This window comes from Giraffa tippelskirchi, chromosome 3 (assembly GCF_054371585.1).
Source record: "Giraffa tippelskirchi isolate mGirTip1 chromosome 3, T2T-mGirTip1v1.2.pri, whole genome shotgun sequence".
Lineage (NCBI taxonomy): Eukaryota > Metazoa > Chordata > Mammalia > Artiodactyla > Giraffidae > Giraffa > Giraffa tippelskirchi.
The window spans coordinates 6,381,447-6,402,628 of NC_137277.1; the positions used below are offsets into that span (position 1 = coordinate 6,381,447).

Below are 21,182 nucleotides of genomic sequence, written 5' to 3' on the forward strand. Positions count from 1 at the left end.
GTGGCACATCCCACCACTGCACACACCTCTGGAGCATAGTAGGTGCTCAGTGGCTGTCAGAGGCATCGCCCCCAGCCCCGTCCCCCACTGCCAGCTCACCCAAATGTCAAGCTCTCCTTCTCACCTCCCACCACAGACACCAGCTGCTTCCTGTTTCTTAGCTAACCCAACCCACCGTGGGTGGGACATGCCCTCCCTGAGGCCCCCTTGGCTTTCCTTCCTGGGGGGGAAGAGGAAGAAGCAGGGCTGAGGGAGCCTCACTTCCCTGGGGCGAGGGTGGCGGCTCTGAGATTGCGATGCCCCAGGGAGGGAAGTTCTGCAGGGCCCCACCCCCAAATCTGGGTTCTCAGAGCTCAACAGGAGGCTGCAGGTCTGCCCAGGAACCCCTTACCCATCACCACCAGGTCATCCCTGCCCACCGGCCTCCGAGCACAGGCGTCCGCACTGGGAAGAAGCTCCAAGAGCCTGGGGAGAGACCACCACAGCCTATGATGAGGGGCTCTCTGGTTGCAAGACACCCCCCCCCACTCCAAGGAAGGGGGTTCAGGCCTGCAGCTGACGGGTTTCATTTTCCCCTACATCTCATGCACTAATAGTCTCTGAAGGCCAGTGAGGAAAGTACCTCTTTCTTAATTTTCTGACATCATGGGGTAATTTTGCATCAATCTGTCTCTTGCTTAGAGTTTGCGGGCAGGTTAGGGTGAACAGGATGGGTGTGACCTTTCCTCTCGCCCTGGCTTTTCCTCTTTGCTGGCAGGAGGAGAAGGGGACAACAGAGGATGGGATGGTTGGATGGCATCGCCGACTCAGTGGACATGAGTTTGGGCAAGCTCCGGGAGTTGGTGATGCACAGAGAAGCCTGGTGTGCTGCAGTCCGTGGGGTCGCAAAGCGTCGGACACGACTCAGCGACTGGACTTCCTCTTTGTGGTAGTTGAAGTGTGTCTCTGGGTTTCTAAAGACAGGCGCATCCGGCAGACTATCTGTAAAGCGAATGTCTTCCTATCAAACCCTGTTTTCTGGGACGTCCCTGGTTCTCCAGCGGTGAAGACGCCATGCTTCCACTACAGGGGACATAGGTTTGATCCTTAGTCGGGGAATGAAGATCCGACATGTGCATGGCAGGGCCAAAAAATAAATTAAAGAAAATCCTATTTTCCTATTGCCTTTCATTAGAGGAAAGATGTATTTCCTTGGGGAAAAAACTGGCTTGAGGACACTATTATCTCATCTTCAAGTGTTTGTATAATTATGATACTATTCTATTCCCTTCGATTAGCTATTGTTATTGACATTTTACAGGAGCTTTGGGTTTTGGTCAAGGTCACTCTAGTCCTATGATGGGTGGTTGTGGATGAGCCACAACCCCGCCTCCTGCTTCTTCTCCAGCAGGTGCCTCCCTGCTTTTGACCTTGACATTCAAGGCCTTGACTTTTGGTGGTTGAAAAATATACATTTCTGGAAATGCTATAGGCAGAGCAGGAAGGGAAGGGCATTCAGGGGACTCCGGATGGTGACATTCGGAGTTAACTATCTGTAAGCTCTCAGGTGGCACATTAGGACTAGTTTCCAATGCTCGTGAGGCTGTTCTGTGCAACCTCGGGGCATGTGTCACAGGGAACATGTGTGTGTATATTTGGAGCCTGAGCTCCACGTGGATCAGGGTAGGAGGGGTCCACACAGGCTTGCTGAGCCCCGCTCTGCACTCAGCCCTGAGCTGGGTCCGGTGGGGGCCGCATGGGAAGGGAGGTCCACAGCCTGAGGACGTTCAGGCCAAGTAGAGGACAGGTTTCCAAGATGAGAAATCACTCAGGGACTCTGGGGTCATGGTGCCACCTTGAGGGTGCGGGCCTTGAGCCAGAGGGCTCGTGGAAGGGCTGCTCCCCGGGGCGATCACACTGTGGGACACACCCAGGGCCCTTGCTCCTCCCCGGGGACGCTCACCCCAACCACAGGGAAACCGAGGAGCTACTGGCTGGGCTAGACGGGAACTTCAGCCTGTGGTTGGGGGTGGGAGGGAAGGGGAGGTGAGCTGGGGGCTTGGGAGGGTCTCCTCGCCAGAAGTACCTACAAAACGTGGCCAGGCGGTCTCAGGCACCGCCAGTAGGCTTGCTCCTCCGGCGACCCCCGTCTTCTCAGCAGCTCCAGGAACAGAACCGAAAAGAAGCCGAACAAGGAAGCAGCGAGGCTTGAAGAAAAGCGGAAGTGGGAGCCTGCAGGCCTGACTCTCCTCCTGGAGGGGGACTGAGGCCTCAGGACCGGCTGGGGCCGGCGCTGTTGCCGGCAATGGCCCAGCTGCACCGGGCTACGTGGCTGCCCCCGGCCCTGCTGCTTCTCTGGGTCCCAGGTGGGGGCTGCCAAGGGAGAGGGATGGGATGGGGGGGTGACTCAGACTGGGGCACGGTCCGTCCACCGTTTAAGATGGACCCCGTCCTCAGAGGGCAGGGGTAAGCGTCCATCTCCCCTTCTGCATCCATCTGGCTTTGCAGGAGCCACAGTAGGACACGCAGGAGGGGCTTTGAAGGAGGTTTGGGGATTAATTATCAGAGGAAGGAGGGCAAAAGGCAGGACGTAGCGGAGTGGGTGGCGGGGTAACCGCCAGGGACGTGCTTGCTGACATGAGGTGCCCTCTGGATCACAGGTCCAGGGGGCGGAGGAAGCGTGGGGACCAGGCAGGGGCCGGCCCTGGTCTCAGGGTCACGGAGGTGAATGAATAGCCAGGGTGGCTCGAGGGGCCCAAGGACCAGGGGACGGGTGGTCTCCAAGGAAGGGAGACGGGGATTCCCATCCCATCGGGGGAGGGGAGGGGGAGGGGACGGGGGGAGGGCAGAACAGCTTCAAGGAAGGGAGGAGGGGCTTGCTCCCTGGAGGAGAGGGCTTCCTTGTGACCATTTCTTTCCTGGGCCTCCAGGAGCGTTCACGGCTCTCAGACAGCTCCTGCAGTCTTGCTAGTTTCGTCCCTGTGTGGTCAGTTACTCCGTCGTGCCTGACTCTTTGGACCCCAAGGACTGTAGGCCGCCAGGCTCCTCTGTCCATGGGAGTTCTCCAGACAGGAATCCTGGAGTGGGTTGCCACTTCCTCCTCCGGGGATCTTCCTGACCCAGGGATCGAACCCGTGTCTCCTGTGTCCTGCTTTGCAGGCAGGTTCGTTACCACTGAGAAACTGGTCTCCTTCTCATTACTCATTTTTCTACCATCCCTCTCGGGGATTCTTGTGTGTTCGCAGGATCTGCCTGGGTGGAGGGTTTGCTGTTTCTCTGGTTTCCTCTCTCACTGGTCACGGGCTCGTCCCACGATGTCCAGGACCGAGGTGGCAGTGGTCGTGCCTGCCTGGTCCCTGACTGGGCAGGGGTGCAGTGTTTCCGTTTAGTGTAAAGGGGGCATCGCCTGTGTTTTTAAAAACAGCAGCATCTGGTCAGGTGCTTTTTCATGATCTGTTGAGATGATTCTTTACCGTCTGAGCCTCCGGGGAAAGAATGCGCCTGCAATGTGGGAGACCTGGGTTTGATCTCTGAGAGAAGGGAATGGCTACCCACTCCAGTATTCTTGTCTGGAAAATCCCGTTGACAGAGGAGCCTGGTGGGCTACAGTCCACGGGGTCACAAAGAATCGGATACAGCTGAGTGACTAAGCATGTATGATAAGAATTAGAAAGTTTTTCCTGTTTCCTTATTCTTGGCAGATGTTTAAATAAAATTGGGATTGTTTGGTCTTTGAAAGTTTTGAGAGAATTAACTTGTGAAACTGAGTTTTGCTCCTCAATTTTTGGAGCAGAAAGAAAAAGGAACTTCTTAGGAACTTCTTTCTTCTCTTTTCTCTCCAGTTTTACTGAGGCATAATTAACAAGTAAAAATTGTGTATGTATATGGTGTACAATTACAGTGATGTTTTGATACATGTATACAACATGAAATAATTATCATATCACTTCACATCGTTATCTTTGGGAAAGGAGTCCTTGCTAACACTTATAGGTCTACATTTTTAAAAAATCTATTCTGGATTAATATCGGTAATGTATACTTTCTTAGAAAATCACCAGTTTGGGAGACTTCCGTGGTAGTCTGGTGGCTAAGACTCCGTGCTCCCAATGCAGGAGGTCAAGATTCGATTCCTGGTCAGGGAGCTGGATCCCACAGGCCGCAGCTAAAGATCCCAAGTGTGGCAACTAAGACCCAGCTCAACTAAACAAATAAATGAAAATGTTTTTAAAAAATGAAGAGAAAATCTCCCGTGTTGTCCAGGTGAACAGACATTTTTGTAGAGACTTGCAGTTTACCCTATTTTTCTTTTCCGTGGGTTATGTGTGTCTGCTTTTATTTTTTCTTGATCTGGTTGCTCACAGGAATGTCTATGTTGTTGCTTGTTTCTCCCAGTTGAAAAACCAGCTTTTCAGCACAGACACCAGTTGCGATGCTCTTCTGTGTCCTGATCCACTAACTTCTGCTGCGGCTCTGCTCTCTCCCGGGTGCGGTGTGAATGCACCGGTTCCTCCCGACTCCCTGCGCTGGGTGGTTCACTCGTTTATCTGGGATTTAGTGGCATGAGATTTTGTGATTCTGAAGTAAAACATTAGGAAAACAGAGGAACATCCTATTAGAAGAGACAGAGACAGATAAAGAGGCAGACAGAGAGAGAGAGAGGGACAGACAGACAGAGATAATGAGACATACAGAGAGACAGAGAGACAGAGAGTGAGAGAGACAGATGGAGAGAGAGAGGGACAGACAGACAGAGGGAGAGAGAAAGACAGACAGACAGAGAGAGAGGGATAAGCAGAGACAAAGAGACAGTGACACAGAGAGACGCAGGGAGAGAGACGGAAGGGGAGACAGAGGGATGGAGGGATGGAGGTCTGCAAGCGGAAGGCAGACCCCACGCACAGAGGGCTGGGTCCCGTGGGTGGAGGCGAAGGGGGCACCCAGACCAGGCAGGGGAGCCGAGAGCCAGGCCGAGAAAGATGACAGTTCACAGTCAAGGGGGCGCAGGGCGTGGTCTGGGCGTGGGGAGCAGAAGCAACATCTTAAACGAAGGAAGGGCTGGGACATTTATCTGTTAAGCACTCAGTATGGGTCGATTTTACCGATTTTTTTTTTCTAGAAAATCACACATTCATCCAGATTTACACACCTATCTGTAGAGAATGTCTTTTTTTTCTTTTTTTGGCTACACTTCACGGCTTGTGGGATCTTAGTTCTCCGACTAAGGATTGAACCTGGACCCTCAACAGTGAAAAGGCAGAGTCCTTACCACTGGACCACCAGGGAATTCTCTGTACAGAATTTCTGCAAAGGGCTATTTTTGATTCTTTTCATTTCTCTCTGTCTATGATTACTTTATTTTCATGTCTTAATTCAGGTGGACTGGGGGGTTATCTATTTTTATTACACTGAATTTTCTGAAATGTCGGTTTTCTTGGTCAGAAACAGGAATACCAGCAACTTCATCTGGTTCAACCTGATACTGTTCTCCAGGCATTTGACATTCATTATCTCATTCAATACTGCCAAATGTCCTGTGAGGCTTACCAATCATCACCACGTTACCAGTGAGGCCTCTGAAGCTCAGAGAGGTTAAGTAACTTGTCCCAGAACACACAGCAGACATGTCATAGAACTGAGACTAAAGCTCAGATTCTTCTGATGCTTTTTCCACGTCACCGTGGCACTGGCTACGGACCATCTCAGGAAACATCACGCCCGCGATAGGACTGGAGAAGGCTTCTCTGCAGGGTGTCTGCCACCTAGGCCAGAATAGGACCCCCTGAGGGGCTCCCAGGAGTGGGAGGATGGGAGCTTGTGGTCAGCTTTGGGCAGCTGCGGACGGAGAGCTGTGTGGGCTGGGGGAGGTGCTCACACTCAAATGTTTGCTGAGGGCCTACTCTGTGCCAGGCACGTGTAGACCTTTAAGATATAAGAAGAAGGCCCCAGGGGCTTACATTTGAGTGTCTTTAAGTGATTTAAGAGCCTGAAAAGCAAAGTCAAATTAAAGACGTCTAACTCTAGCAAAAGACAGCAAGCCACACCTCCCACCACTGTGGGGGCCCCGTCACAGAATTACAGGGCTGGAGAGGAGCGGTATCCACAGGGGCCAGGGCAGGGGGGTGTGTCCTCGGCTTGGTGGCCAGCATTAATGCCACATACGTCACCTTAGTCCCCCAGCTCTGTAGCGGGGGACTGTCTGGGAAAATAGCAGACGCCAATCTCAGAAATAAAACATGAGCTTCCTTGAAATTTAAGTCAATAGGGGCTGGGAAAGCTGAAGTAAGACCCAGGGTGAGATGAAGGCTGTCAGCAAACTGTGTGTGCAAATGAGTTTTCATCCACAAAATTTGCCAAGCGTGTCCAGCGCTTTTGTGAACCATCTGGCAGCCCTCTCTCTGTCTCGGTGCACAGCCCCTTGGTGGGAACACATTGGCTGCGAGCGGTTCCTCAGGTGACTGAGCTGCTCAGGGCTCGGGGTATCCTGACAAGCTGGGAAGTGGGAGGTCTCTGGTGGGTGAGAGGTGGGAAGGGCAGAGGAAAGAAAGTTGGGGTCTGGAGGAAAGGGCAGCTGTGGTCTTAGGGGTGACAGTGGAAGGGGCAGACTCTCAAGGTGTATTCTGGCTGACGCGGGGCAGCTGGCATGAGATGGGGGAACATTTGGGGGTGACCCCCAGGGGTCTTCTGACCCAGGCCCACCTGGTGGAGTTGGATCCGGTTTTGTTTTCCAGGCTGTTTGACTCTGAGAGGCCCCCGCAGAGTGACGGGCTTCATGGGGAGATCCCTGAATGTGGAGTGTCGGTACCAGAAGGAATTCATCAACAATACCAAATACTGGTGCAAACCCCTATGTTTGTGGAAGATTGTGGAGACCAGCGAGTCAGAGAGAGAAGTGAGGAGGGGCCGCGTGTCCATCAGAGACTCTCCTGCAAACCTCACCTTCACAGTGACCTTGGAGAGCCTCAGAGAGGAGGATGCGGGGACGTACTGGTGTGGGATCGATGTGTCAGTTTCAATTGACCCCACTTTCCAGGTGGAGGTGTCTGTGGTCCCAGGTGAGGCGTGCCCACTCCCTCCCCCTGTACCAGCAACAAGGTCACCTGAACAGTCTCAGGTTGGAATAGCCAAGGCAGAAATCACATCAGAAAGCAAACTCTGTGTGTGTGTGTGTGTCTGTATATTGTGTGTGTGCGAGTGTGTGTGAGACAGAGAGACAGTCAGGGCGCTGGCAGCCCTCCTCAGTCTTGGGCGATGAGAAGGTGCTTGTCGGGGAAGGGGGGGCAGGGAGGCGGAGTGTGCAGCTGAGAGAGGCGGGCGCCGTGGGCCTCCCGCAGAAACCCACGAAGCTGTGCGGGGGAAGGTGGGAAGCGGAGTGGAGAGGGAGGCAGAGATGCTGAACACAGTGGGAGCGCTAACAAGATCTGCAGGCGGTCTCTGGCAAGCCGCATGTGGCTGTGACTTGGTGGCGGGGGGACAAGACTGGGGGTGAGGGTGACTCTGGGGCCTCTGGAGAACCCTGACCTCATCACGGGGATGGGATCAGGACTGTTGGGGGCGGTAGTTGTGTCCCATTTGGAAATGCTCACTTGGCCCCGGGTGGGTCCTGGCCGCAGGGTCCTCCATTCTGCCCCCTTCCTGAGTGATCATTTTGTGTGAAATCAACCAGGAAAGGTATTGGTGGGTGGTGGGAGAGTCAGAGGGGCGCCCTGAGTCTGATTTGTGTTTCAGCACCATCACCATCACCAACACCAAGGTCAACCCGGCCTACTGTCACAGCTAAGACCTCGACAATCACAACCAAAGTTTCAACTGTGTCGTTCACCACCCTGGCCACAGAGAGTGCCACCCCCAGCGCCAGCAGCCAGGAGGAATACGAGCCCATGCAGAAATGGAGGTAAGGTGCCCTAGGCCCGTGCCCTGGAAGCGGGCCTCCTCTGCCTTGGGGTCTATTTGGTCAGGAGCCCTGTCCCCATTGACTGGGGCCTCTGGCTCCCTTTGCACTCGGGCTGGAAGCCAGTCTGTGTCTCCTAGCTTGGGTTGTAGGGGCCACACTGGACCTGCCCCAGGCTCCAAGAGAGGGCTCAGGCCGGGCAGAAGCTGGGGGTGGATGGAGGGAAAGTGACATTTAATGAGAGCTGATGAGATGAATCCTACCAGGCACGCGCTCAGTGCCTCACCTGGATGCTGTCATCTGCTCCTTACAATCCTTTACCACTATCACCCTCAGTTTATGGATGAGCAAACGGAGGCTCCGAGAGGTTAAGAGACTGAGTGGGTAATGTAGTCACAGAGGCAGGCTGGATCCCAGGCCAAGTTTATATGATTCCGAAGTTTAAGCTTCTTTCTTCCAAATTTGTGATTCTCGACCTTTTTTTTGGCAGGGGGAGGTTTAAAAAAACACCCAGGAGAATCTGACGACATTTACAGTTTCTCTCCCTGGGAATATGCATACTGTCTGAAATCATCTCTGGGATTCACAGACAATCCCTTTTTTAAAAAGTAATCAATTAATTTTTATTTTTGGCTGCATTGGGGCTTTCTCTAGTTGCAGCAAGTGGAGGCTACTCTCCAGTTCCGGCGCAAGGGCTTCTCGTGGTGGTGGCTTTTCTTGTTGCTGAGCATGGGCTCTAGACCGAGAGCTCAGTAGTTATCATGTGTGTTAGTTGCTCAGTCGTGTCCAACTCTTTTCAATCCCATGGACTGTGGCTCACCAGGCTCCTCTGTCCATGGGATTCTCCAGGCTAGAATACTGGAGTGAGTTGCCATGCCCTTCTCCAGGGAATTTTCCTGACCCAGGGATTGAACCCACGTCCCTTGTGTCTTCTGCGTTGGCAGGCAGGTTCTTTACCACTAGCGCCACCCGAGTTGTAGTTGCCCCGAGGCATGTGAGATCTTCCTGGACCAGGGATCGAACCTGTGTCCCCTGCATTGTCAGGCAGATTCTTAACCACCGGACCACCAGGGAAGCCCAAGACTCCCTATTCGGACACCACCTGGTGCCCTGCAAGTCAATTCCAGAACTGACCACCTGGGGGTCACCACAGACTCCAGCATCCTATGAGACTCGTGAGGCTCAGTCTTGTAAGGCGGCCTGACTTCAGATGCCAGAGCTCTTTGGGGATGCTCAGATCATCACATTTCTGATCAGCTGGATACATGACCCCCTTGGGTTTGATAACTGCCTAGGTAATTCACAGAATGTAGAGAAGTGCTATACATATAGTTTTAGCATAAAGTATAAAGGTCAGGGCGCTTCCCAGGAGGCGCTAGTGGTAAAGAACCAACCTGCCAATGCAGGAGACATCAGAGACCTGGATTTGTTCCCTGGGTTGGGAAGATCCCCTGGAGGAGGGCATGGCAACCCACTCCAGTATTCTTGCCTGGAGAATCCCCATGGACAGAGGAGCCTATCCATAAAGGCTACAGTCCATGGGGTCCAGCCTACAGCTGCAGGCTACAGTCCGTGGGGTTGCAAACAGTGAGACATGACTGAAATGACTCAGCACGCACGCGTAAAGGTCAGGACCAGTCAATGAAGAGACGTGTAGGGCAAGTTCTGGGAGGGTCCTGACTGCAGAGTTTCTGTGCCTTTTCCCAGTGGAGTTGAGGGGCATCACCCTCCTGGGACTTTGATGTGTTCACCAACCAGGAAGTTCCTTCAAGTCTTGGTGCCCATAGTTTTCACTTGGGTTTCATTGCACAGACATGACTAATTGAATCATTGCCCACATGACTGACCTCAACCCCCAACACCCCTTTCCACTTCCCTGAAGGTCAGGCTAGCTCAGAGCCTCAAATCTCTTATCATATGGCCGGTCCTTCTGGTGACCAGCTCCCAGCCTGAGTCGCAAAATCCCAGGCAGATCCAAGGGACTTGTGAATGACAAAGGTGATCCTGTTACTAGGAAAACCCCAAGGACTTAGAGCCTCCCTACTGGGAGCCAGAGGCAAAGGCCAGTCAGATTCTTTATTATACGACACCCCAAGACCCCTCCACTGGCTTCCTGACAATCCAGGTGACAATCTTGATATCAGGCAAGGTGAGATTCAGGCCCCAAACATGCCACCTCCAGAAACGATCTGCAGATGCACACCTGGGGAATGGAGCTGGGCTTTTTAAACACTAATTTTGTTTGTCTATTTATTTACTTTTTACTGTGCAGGGTCTTTGTTGCTGCACAGGCTTTTCTCTAGTTGCAGAGAGTGGAGCTTATTCTCTAGTTTCTGTGCTTGGGCTTCTCACTGCAGTGGCTTCTCCAGTCATGGAGCACAGGCTCTGGAGCACAGGCTCAGTAGCCGTGGAGCACGGGCTTACTCCCTCGCAGCATGTGGGATCTTCCTGGACCAGGGACCGAACTCTGCACTGGCAGGTGGATTCTTTACCACTGAGCCACCAGGGGAGCCCCAGAGCTGAGTTTTGTATAGCTGAAGCCTGTGCAATTTGCAGGGGACGGGGGGCGGTGCATCTTTAAGAAAAAAGGCTAGAACATTACGGATGGAAGTTAGATATACAAGCAGGGGCCTAAGCAGGGCTGGGGCAGACACCCGAGTTGTGTCAGTTCCCCAGGAAAGCAGCTGCTGCTGTGCAAGTGTGAAGTGGTAGAGTTTCAAGGTGATGTTTTTGCAGCCATGTTTGTAACTGCAAAATGCTGGGAGAAATGCCCATGGAGAGGGAAGAGTTAAATAATGTGTGGTTTGTCCAAGCAATGGAGCACTATGCAACTATAAGAAGAAAAACCCACAGGGAACTTCTCTATGTAGTGACATGGAAAGATCTTCAAGATGCATGGTGGAGTAAAAAACTAGTGTTTATTACCAACTCAATGGACATGAGTTTGAGCAAGCTCCAGGAGATGGTGAAAGACAGGGAAGCCTGGTGTGCTGCAGTCCGTGGGGTTGCAAAGAGTTAGACACGGCTGAGCAGCTGAACAACAGTGTTTATAAGAGCGGTCCCAACCTTTTTGGCACCAGGGGCCAGTTTTGTGGAAGACAGCTTTTCCACAGACAGGGGTAGGGGTGGATGGTTCAGGCAGTAATAAGAGGGATGTGGGGTGCGGGTGAATGGGGAGGTGCTCACCTCCGGTTGTGTGGCCAGGCTCCTAACAGTCCTCTGATGGGTACTGGTCCATGGCCCGGGGGTTGGGGACCCACGGTTTATACTATGCCTCTTTTATGTGAAAAAAGGACATATACAAAAATAATGTATATTCGTATTTTCTTGTATTGAATAAAGAGGCTCTGGAAGGTTCTTAGGTGTACCGTGTGTGTCTGTCTGGGGATTTAGGTAGACGGGGGTTGAAAAGGAGGCTTTACACCGCCTGCCTTTTTTTCAGTGGGAGCTTATCTACTGAACGAGCGAGGGAAGGCAGGATCCCCCCCCCAACACAGCCCACCCTGCCTCCCCTCAGGCTCCACGCGCTGCTGATCTCGTTAGCGCTTCTGCTGCTCCTTTTGGGGGGCATGTCACTGCTGGCCTGGAGGATGGTTCGGAGACGGGTCAAAGGTGAGTGAGATCCCCACACCCGCCCACACCCCACCCCGAGGGCAGGCCAGCCTCGCCCACACCCTCCGGTTCTAGAGGAAACATATTCCAGTTTCCAGAAGGGTCATCAGCTGTATCTCCCCTGGGACCTCATAGCCCGGGTGACCCTAGAGGGCAGACCCGGGAGGGAGTGTCCCTGGTGTGGCTGAGAGGAGGTGACTTTAAGGCAAGAGGCCTTTCCCACGGCAGGGCCAGGGTAGGTGCTCATGAGGCAACGTCCCTCTTCCGTCTAAACCCTTCCGCGACCCCTACAGCCTCCAAAGTCCAGGCCTGCCCAGCACGGTCAAGGCCCTTGGCAATCTGCCCATCCTTAACACTCTGGAAGGCAGCTGTTTCTCAACTTCCTCCGCGTTTGCTCTTGGCACCTGGGGGGCCTGCCCTGCCCTCCGCTGGCTCGCTCCTGCTTCCCTAAGTGCTTCTCTCAGCTTCCTTTCCTCTAGGACCTCTTTCTGGCCCCCAAAGAGCAGGTCAGGGGCCCCTTCCGGGTGAACCTCCTAGCCTGCCTGCCCTCCAGCCCATGCAGCTGGGCTCTGATCCTGAAGATCAGAGACCCTTACCCAAGAAGGCACAGGAGCAGTATGTGTTGAGTGAATGTATTATTTAATATTATTTAATATCATCACAGTGGCGCCCAGGGAGCTCTAGGCAGCCTGTGGTCCAGCCGCTCTCCTCTGAGCTCAGATTAAAAGAGAGAAAATATGACGCCCCCAGCATCCTGTCTGGCACTCAGTAAGTAGGGGTTCAGTAAACAGTTGAGCAAATTAAATAGAAGAACAGAGGAACCAGTGATGCTGTGACCTGCTTGCTGGCTGGTGGCCCAACTGTTACCTGTGTCAACTTAAAAAAAAAACAATGCACAGCATGAGAATTGCGAGCTAGGTTTTATCTGGGGCAAAATGAGGACTGCAGCCTGGGAGGCAGCACCTTAGATAGCCCTGAGAGACTGTTCCAGAGATTCAGCGGGGGAAAGGTCAGCGTATCTGTGATTTTGGTGAAAGGGGAGGAACACATGCAATCAAGCACATATTTTTCCAGAAGGTTTCTATTAGTCTCGAGAAGCTTCCGCTAGTCACAGGGAACAGTCATCACCATGAAGGATGTTCGTGCTTTTCCAGATACGGGGAGATGCAAAGATTGGGCTCATAAAAATCAGCTCCTGAGACTATCTGACTATCTGAAGACCTGTCCTGCCCGTTTACCTGGCGCGCAGATGCCTCATTCCTGCTCTCCACCCTGAACTCCTTTCAGGGGGTGTTGAAGGTCAGCAGCTGCATCAGCACCCGATTTGATCCTTGCAGAGGCAGACGGCAGGCGCCCACGGCAAGTGCCGGTTTGTGCTGGACACCTGTCGGAGAGCAGCTTCCTGCTGAGATGGGTGTGAGCCCTAAGGGTCCTTCCTGGACTAAGAGTTCTTAACTCCATGCGCCCAGAGTACCCGGGCAGAGGGGATGTTTGTTCAGAATCACCGACGCTGAGCCTTTCAGAGCTGCAGTGAAACTGGTGGCTCTGCCCCACACCTGCAGTGCTAAACTGGGAGCTGGTTCTTACTGGGAGCAAACGGGGGGACCCCGCCTTACTCTGTTGCCTCCAGCATCCCCATGGGGTCCAGCCCCTCCCTCCAGCACGTCTCAGGCCTTTAGCAGCAAAATCAGCCTCAACATACAGATGCTTGACGGATGGAAAGAAAACCGCTTCCTCTTCCCCATCTGCTGTTCCCGTATCACTTCTGGGAACCATTTCCTGAAACTTTAGCCCATACTGCTTACACATGGAGGTTTTCCCAGCCTGAGTTGCCTCAGATCTGTGGGTCCCAGTGATCTCCAGGGTGCCCCTTCACCTAAAAAGCATCCCTCCCCTTAAAAACGGGGTGTGTGATTGCTGTAGAAAATTGTAAAAAGAAGTAAAACACAGAGAAGGAAAGAAATTCACCCTAATAAATAAAAAGAAGAACTTGCACCACCCTGAGAAAACCAACCACAGATGGTTGAGTCACATCCTTATGGTCTCTTGCAAATCTGACTTCTTAAAATGTTTGTTCCATATGTAACTCCACTTTCATTTTTTTAATTACAAAATTTTTTTGTTGCTGACTTGTTTTTGGTTGTGCTGGGTCTTCGTGGCTGCGTGCGGGCTTTCTCTAGCGGCGGTGCGCGGACTTCTTGCTGTGGTGGCTTCTCTTGTTGGAGAACATGGGCTCAGTAGATAGCTGTGGCACATCACCTCAGTTGCCCGGAGACGTGGGATCTTCCAGGACCAGGGATCGCACCCGTCTGTGTCCCCTGCGTTGGCAGGTGGATTCCTAACCACTGGCCACCAGGGAAGTCCTGTAATTCCACTTTTCAACCTTCACATATTGTATAATTTTCCCCGCTAATAATCTTCTCCAAATCCCTGAGTGCAGAGTTGACTTGTGTGCGTGGGTTACATCTCGTCCAGGGATCTTTGTTTAACGGGAGAAAGGCTTTGTGTTCACGTAGCCTCTGTCTCTCCGCTGCCTGGCCTCTCAGCGCCTGTCTCCCGGCTGCCTCTGGGGTTAAGGTTAGGGTTAGTGACCCCTGGTGTCCCTGCTGGCCCCAGCCTGACGCCTGCCCTGTGCTCACTCATGGTTCCTCCCCCGAGCCCACTCTTGTCATTCACTTATTCACTCACATGATCACACAGAAAAGCTGTCCTGAGCACCTACTGTGTGCCAGGCCCTGTGCTGGGCTCTTGAGGACCCTGTCATGACCAGGGTAGACTGGGTCCGCCTTCAGCGTGCTCCCTGTTCAGCTGTCTGCCACCCAACTCTCTCCATATCACCTTCCTTCCCAGGGTGGACTCCCATCTCTTCCTCACCAGCCTTTTCCCTCCTTCCCATCAAATCTGTCTGAGTTGAGGAGACAGAGGGTGGTAGGGAGCCAGCCCACAGCATCTGAAACAAAATATGTTCATACCTCAAGTGGCGCTAGGGGTAAAGAACCTGCCTGCCAATGCAGGAGACGAAAGAGACATGAGTTCGATCCCTGGGGCGGGAAGATCACCTGGAGAAGGGAATGGCCACCCACTCCAGTATTCTTGCCTGGAAAATTCCATGGACAGAGGAGCTTGGCAGGCTACAGTCTACAGGGTCACACGGAGTCGGACACAACTGACGTGACTTGGCACACACCCACTTGTTCATATTTCAGAGCCCCTGGTTGCACGCTCTGTCTACAGTCCACAGGGTCACGGAGTCGGACACGACTGAAGTGACTTAGCATGCACAGCACGTGTTGATACCTCAGAGCCCCTGTTTGCACGCTGTTGAGCCAACCAGTGAGGTTCAGCAGACACCTCTGTCTGTGACCTTGTGTCTCCTGACTCTGGGAGTCTCACCGCTGACTTTGGGGCTCCCTCCCTGAGGCTGGACAGCATCTCTCCCTGCAGCATCTAGTGGGCTCTGGAGCTGCCTGGTGGAGATCCTAGATCAAGGGCTCTCCGGCTGCACGGACATCACCTGACCTCCCTCAGCTCCCGGGGCCCGGGGTTGAAAGCGCCAGGGAAGCGCAGAGCCACGCTCAGAGGCAGGACACTGGACACCGCGTTGCAGGCGCCAGAAATAAGAGGCTGTGCGAGCTGAGCTGGGGTCCCTCAGAGCAGACAGGGCTTCCTGTCTGGGAGGGGCTGATCCCCAGGCCACCAGGGTCACAGCAGATAAACCTGGTGACTTTGTATGATTTGATGCTCTAGGTCTCTGCAAGATCACTTCCTTTGTATTATTTTATTTTAAAAAATTTTAGGGTTTGTTAAAACACAGCTGGACTTCATCCCCAATGTTGATAATTCACTATGGCTGCAGTGGGGCCTGCAAAACTGCATTTTGTTAATTGGTGAAAAAAAAAATATGTATCAAATTTGTCATCTTAACCACTTCTGAGTTTATAGTTCGGAGGTGTCATGTGTGTTTATATTGTTGCAAAAGAGATCTCCAGATCTTGTTCATCATGCAGACATTTCCTTTTAAGTGAATGTCCTTCCTTTCTCATCTCTCTCACCTGGAAGCATGGAGTCTTAACCACTGGATCACCAGGGAAGTCCCTGAGGAACATTTTTATGACTGGCTGTTTTGGGAACCACCTTTGTTTGATCCCTTCTCCCCCAGCTGGAGCCTTCCTGCTTCTTCATTCATTCATTTTGTCATTCACTAATTCACCCACTCAGCAAACCCTTGAGTTCCCACCGTGCTGCTGGCCTGAAGCAATAGGTCCCCGGGCTGAAGTCTCTAGGGAAAGGCTTTCCTCCAGGGGGACCACAGGGATCCGCATCCTGCCGCATTCTAGGATTCAGCCTCCTTCCTCTTCTCTTGTCTCTTTAGCTGGGGAGAAGCCACAGCTGCCCCAGAGCCACAGTCAGGTAAGGAGGGTTCCCGCAGGAGGCGCATCCGGGTGGCCAGGAGGCCTGCAGGGGATGCTGGGGACCCGATCTGTCCCGTTAGCCGGTGCGGGTCCAAGTGGATCCCACATGGATAGAGCAAGTGCTCACCTAGAGCCGGAAGAACAACGCCTGGGAGGTCTGATCGCTGGGTCACCATGAGCTCTGGCCAGTCTGTTCCCTCCCCAGGGGAGGAGGAGGGAGGGAGGGTCCCCCAGCCCAGCTGTTGACCTGACCATTCAAACACTCCCCAGAGAGGACCTGAGTAGGGGAGGGGGAAGGCAGGCTGGGAAGGCTGGGGCACCCAGAGCATAGAGGGGAAGGGGAGATGCTTGCAGGGACACGGGCCTCTCTAGGCTGGACTGCAGAGGGGCCTGTGGACACCCATCAAAACCCTGCACTCCTGTCCACCCCAGGCTGCTGAGCAGGCTGAGCCCTGCTATGCGAATCTGGAGCTGCAGACGTGGCCCGTTTCGGGAAAGCCCGTTCAACCCACGCAGGTGGAGGTGGAGTACAGCACAGTGGTGAGTGCAAGGGCCCAGCTCCTGTCCTGAGGACCGCGGGCTGTGGCAGAGGCATCGCCAGGTGGGGTCCGGCAGGCAGGGAGGGGAGTGAGGCTCGATTGGTCACCTTGTGCTTCTGTAAGACGAGGATACACAGAAAACGAGCCAAGTGTTGGGGGCGTCTCTGGTGGTCCAGTGGTTAACGCTTGGCCTTCCAATGCAGGGGGCTCAGGTTTGATCCCTGGTTGGGGAGCTAAGACCCCACATGCCTCTTGGCCAGAAAACCAACCAAAACATGAAACAGAAGCAATATTGTAATAAATTCAATAAGGACTGTAAAAAAGGTCCACATCAAAAAGATCTTAGAAAAGAAAAGAAAATGAAGAAAGTGTAGATTTTGCCAGACCTTGATGTCCTTGTGGCTGAGGGGTCAGGTGGGAGATGAAGAGGCTTTTGGAGTGGCCAGTGGATAATCAAAAGTCAATAAAGTACAGCATTTATTAAGCACCTACTATGTACCATATGGATTTCCCTGGTGGCTCAGATGGTAAAAGAATCTGCCTACGATGCGGAAGACCCGGGTTTGATCCCTGGGTGGGGAAGATCCCCTGGAGAAGGAAATGGCAACCCATTCCAGCACTGTTGCCTGGAAAATCCTATGGATGGATGGAGGAGCCTGGTGGGCTACAGTCCATGGGGTCGCAAAGAGTCGGACACGACTGAGCAACCTCACTTTCACTTTCATGTACCATATGGGCTTCCCTCGTGGTGCTAGTGATAAAGAACCCGCCTGCCAGTGCTGTAGACATAAGAGACACGGGTTCCATCCCTGGGGTGGGAAGACCCCCTGGAGGAGGGCATGGCAACCCACTCCAGTATTCTTGCCTGGAGAATCCCATGGACACAGGAGCCTGGTGGGCTACAGTCCATGGGGTCACAAAAGAGTCAGCCACGACTGAAGCAACTTAGCAGGCACGCACACACATGTACCATACACCCAATGTTAAAGCTGATGGTTTTTCACTGTTTTGGTGCCACCATCTCTTTGGTATGAACTCTGCTTTTTAGATTTTTACCAGTGAGCCCCTGTGGGCCAAGCCTTAGGCACAGCATTGAAAAGTGGAACAATGGAAGAGGTTGCCTCCCATCCCCACCCCGTGCAGGGTCATAACTCACCCTTGAGTGGAAAGAGTTTAGGCAGAGGTTGAGGGATTAGTTGTTAGAGAAGATGAGATGGAGGTTTAAGCATCAGACACATGGCCCTGGGACTAGCAACATCCTAGCTTTTCTAACTTGGTGACTAATGACCTCAAAGCAGATCCCAGGCACTCCCCCAGCTCTGATGCTTGGACTTTGTGCTGTGTCTTTGATAGTGATCAGGGTTCCTGGCCTTCCCCAATCAATAGAAATTTGATCAGAGGCCAGACAAGAAATTCAGGCAAGGCTCTGTTGGGGCCCCTGCTGCAGCAGGAGGGAGCAAGAACAAACAACAGTTTTCCTTGCTGGCTCCCCAGGGGTGGGGGGCCGGTGGTTCCTTATACGGGGTGAGGGTAGGGGTGTGTCCAGGGGTGGGCTAGAGAGGTTGTTCTATGCAGGGGGCGTGTGCAGTACCCTGCTTTTGCTCTAGGCTCCTCAAAAGCGGCAGTTGGGTTTTTTGGTCTCTTTATACCTCTAGTCTAGAATTTGCCCCAACCGTGCATGCATGCAGTTATATTTAGTCCCTTAGAGTTTCTTTGGATTTTGTTGCTCGAGGAGATGTTTGTCCAGGTGCAAGCCCTGCAGCAACGGGTCCCAGGTCTGGCGTGTCTCATCTCGACCACGCAGGGGCGGAGCAGGTGGGTGGGTAGGGTTTTGGAGACCAGTCTTTGCAAGAGACAGTGGCCAGGACAGTGAGGACCAGCGGAGGCTCCACCACCCCCCACCCAGTGGAACCTCCCTCAGGTCGCCCCTCTGATGTCTCCTCCCTAATCTGGGATACCCGCTTCCCCGGCCTCTCCCTGAGCCTCTGGTCTCTGTCTCTGCAGGGCCCCCCCAGCGACGATCTTCACTACACCTCGGTAGTGTTTGACTCCCGGAGCCAGGATTCTAAGGCCAACAGGATTCCCTCCGAGACGCCAGTGTACAGCGTGGTTAAGAAGACATAAGCTCGTGTTTCCAGCCTTACCAATTGAAGGGCTCTGCGGGTCACAGGAGGCCCAAGGCTCAGCCTTCACCCACAAATCCCCCTCCACCTGCTCCCCTTGATGGTGACTGGCAAGGCAGCTGGGCTCCCCAAGTCTACCCGTCTTGCGCCATCAGCCAGGCTGGCTTCACTGAGGCCGTCCAGGAATGCAGCTCCGGATGGTCCGATGGGAAACCTTCCATCCCACTGGCTCTCGACGTATCTTTCCTCTCTTCTCTGCTTCATCCCAGCTCCAGGGGCCTCCAGGCAAAGGTGTGACTCCTGTAGTGTGGTACCTATGAATAGCTTTGTAAACCACAGCCCCGTGGAAATGTCTGGGGTTGCTGGGAAGTGGGGAGAACTGGTGAAGAGCCAGGAGAATGCAAAGGCATTGAAGACTGGGTCCCTCTCTTCTTACAGACAAGGAGACCAAGACCCAGAGAGAGGAGAGGCTTGCCCACAGCTCCGGAATGAGTGGCACATTTCTCTGGACTCTTGGGATTATGGTTAATCTAAGAGCTATTAATAACAGTTAAAGTATTTTAAGAGAGAAGAAAAAAGTTATTTAAACTTTGCAGCTGTATGTCTGCAATATTGTATTAAAAGTCCTTTCTTTTGAAGCCGAATAATATTTCATTGATGTATATATCACATCATGCTTATCCATTCATTCTTCTGTCAATAGAATGCTTCTATATTTTAGCTCTTGTGAAAAATCCAAGTTATGAACTTGGTGTACAAGTATCTCTCGGAGACTCTACTTTCAATCCTTTTGGGTATATACCCAGAAGAGGAATTGCTGAGTCACATGACAATCTATTTTTAATTTTTGAGTAACTGCTGTTCTGTTATCGCAGTAGCTGCACCACATTACATTCCCACCACGGGTTTCCACTTTCTGCACATCCTTTCCAACACTTTTTTTTTTATAGTAGTGAACCTAATGCATGTGAGGTGGTATCTTGTTGCAATTTTGATTTGCATTTCCCCAGTGATTAGTGATGTTGAGCACTTTTCATATGCTTATTGGCCATTTGTATATCTTCATTGAAGACATGTCTATTCAATCCTTTTGCCCATTTTCCAGTTGATTCCTTTGTTGTTATTGAGTTGTCTATGTATTCTGGATATTCAGTCTTATCAGATATATAATTTGCAAATATTTTCTCTCATTTTGTGGGTCAAATTTTTACGCTGTTGAAGGTGTCTTTTAAGGACAAAAATTTTGACATTTCATGAAGTTTAATTTGCCCATTTTGTTGTTGATGCTGCCTGTGCCGTTTAGGTCATATTCAAGAAATCATTGTCGAATCTGAGGTTCTGAAGATTTTGTCCTATGCTTTATTCTAAGAGTTTAACAGTTTTAGGTGTGACTAGCTAACTTTTTAGATTAGCTTTGGGTTTATCCTTCTTTTTCTGGCTCCTAAATTTGCAAAGTTAGGTTTTTTTATTTGAGATCTTTGCCCTTCTTTCTAATGTAAGCATTTAAATTTCCCACTTAGCACTGCTTTCGTTGTGTTCCATAAGCTTTTGTAGATTGTGTTTCTGCTTCCATTCATCTTTAAGTGTTTTCTAATTCCCTTTATGATTTCTTCTTTGATCCATTGGTTGCGTATGAGTGTGCTGTTTCATTTCCACAAGTTTGTGAATTTTCCAGTTTTACTTTTTTCCCTTTTCGAGTATTTATTGAAAGATGAATAAACATAAATTGATTGGTTACATAGTCAGTGTCAATTAGTTTTTTTAATTCCGTCTTATAATACCATGTAATGTCTTGTAAGAAAAAAAAAACTTTTTAAGCCTTGAGTAATGCCTTTACGGAGAAGGCAATAGCAATCCACTCCCTTACTCTTGCCTGGAAAATCCCATGGACGGAGGAGCCTGGTGGGCTGCAGTCCATGGTGTCGCGAAGAGTCAGACACAACTGAACGACTACACTTTCTCTTTTCACTTTCATGCACTGGAGAAGGAAATGGCAACCCACTCCAGTGTTCTTGCCTGGAGAGTCGCAGGGACGGGGGAGCCGTCTATGGGGTCGCACAGAGTCAGACACGACTGAAGCAACTTAGCAGCAGCAGCAATGCCTTTACAGTATGAACAGGACCAGCCATCAGATGTGGCTCCTCCCCGTCTCAATGTGAATAAAATGATATTAAAAAACAATGAAGAGAATCCGGTTTAACTTTTGTTATTTATTTCTAACGTCAACCTGTTCTGGTCAGAGGAGAAACTTTGTATGATATCTATCTTTTTAAATCTATTAAGACATAGTTTGTGGCCTCGTATTTGGTCTATCCTGGAAAATGTCCCATGTACTTGAGAAGAATATGTGTGTTGGGTTGAAGTGTTCTACATATGTCTGTTGCTGCTGCTGCTGCTAAGTCGCTTCAGTCGTGTCCGACTCTGTGTATGAAACAGATAAACCTGAAGGTCTTCAGGTTTGTTGGAGTTTCTGCTACTTACAGGAAACTACATTTCAAACTGACATAGTGCTCTAGCCCACAATCTTTTCCTATTTTGCCAGGGATGTTTGCTAAAACTTCACCATTCACCCAGATGGAGAGGATGTTGGTTTGGAGGTCCTCCAATATGTTTTGATGAAGTCCGT

At 51.7% G+C, this 21,182-nt stretch overlaps 1 protein-coding gene across 9 annotated transcripts; it reads left to right on the forward strand.

Annotated features, from left to right (window-relative positions):
• The first annotated feature begins 1,949 nt into the window (after positions 1-1,949).
• CD300A (CD300a molecule) lies at positions 1,950-20,297 on the forward strand. 9 transcript variants are annotated; one of them, XR_014078327.1, is made up of 9 exons: positions 1,950-2,345; positions 4,095-4,242; positions 6,711-7,034; positions 7,708-7,873; positions 11,388-11,482; positions 15,855-15,892; positions 16,327-16,434; positions 18,438-18,847; positions 18,995-20,297. XR_014078327.1 is itself a non-coding variant. In XM_081574844.1 (8 exons), exons 3-8 carry the CDS (start codon positions 6,752-6,754, stop codon positions 18,555-18,557), a joined length of 810 nt encoding a protein of 269 aa, XP_081430970.1. In that variant the 5' UTR covers positions 1,950-2,345; positions 4,095-4,242; positions 6,711-6,751; the 3' UTR covers positions 18,558-20,297. The 9 variants fall into 9 exon arrangements, 7 of the variants coding, with proteins under 7 accessions (XP_081430970.1, XP_081430966.1, XP_081430967.1 ...); XR_014078326.1 differs by lacking the exon at positions 4,095-4,242; XM_081574844.1 differs by having other exon boundaries at positions 18,438-20,297.
• Positions 20,298-21,182: the final 885 nt, after the last annotated feature.

Coding starts and splice junctions, on each gene's coding strand:
- CD300A (XM_081574840.1), top strand. CDS start 2,285: ATGGCCCAGCTGCACCGGGCTACGTGGCTGCCCCCGGCCCTGCTGCTT. Junction 7,874..11,312: donor GAGCCCATGCAGAAATGGAG/GTAAGGTGCCCT, acceptor CCTTTTTTTCAG/TGGGAGCTTATCTACTGAAC. Junction 15,893..16,326: donor TGCCCCAGAGCCACAGTCAG/GTAAGGAGGGTT, acceptor TGTCCACCCCAG/GCTGCTGAGCAGGCTGAGCC.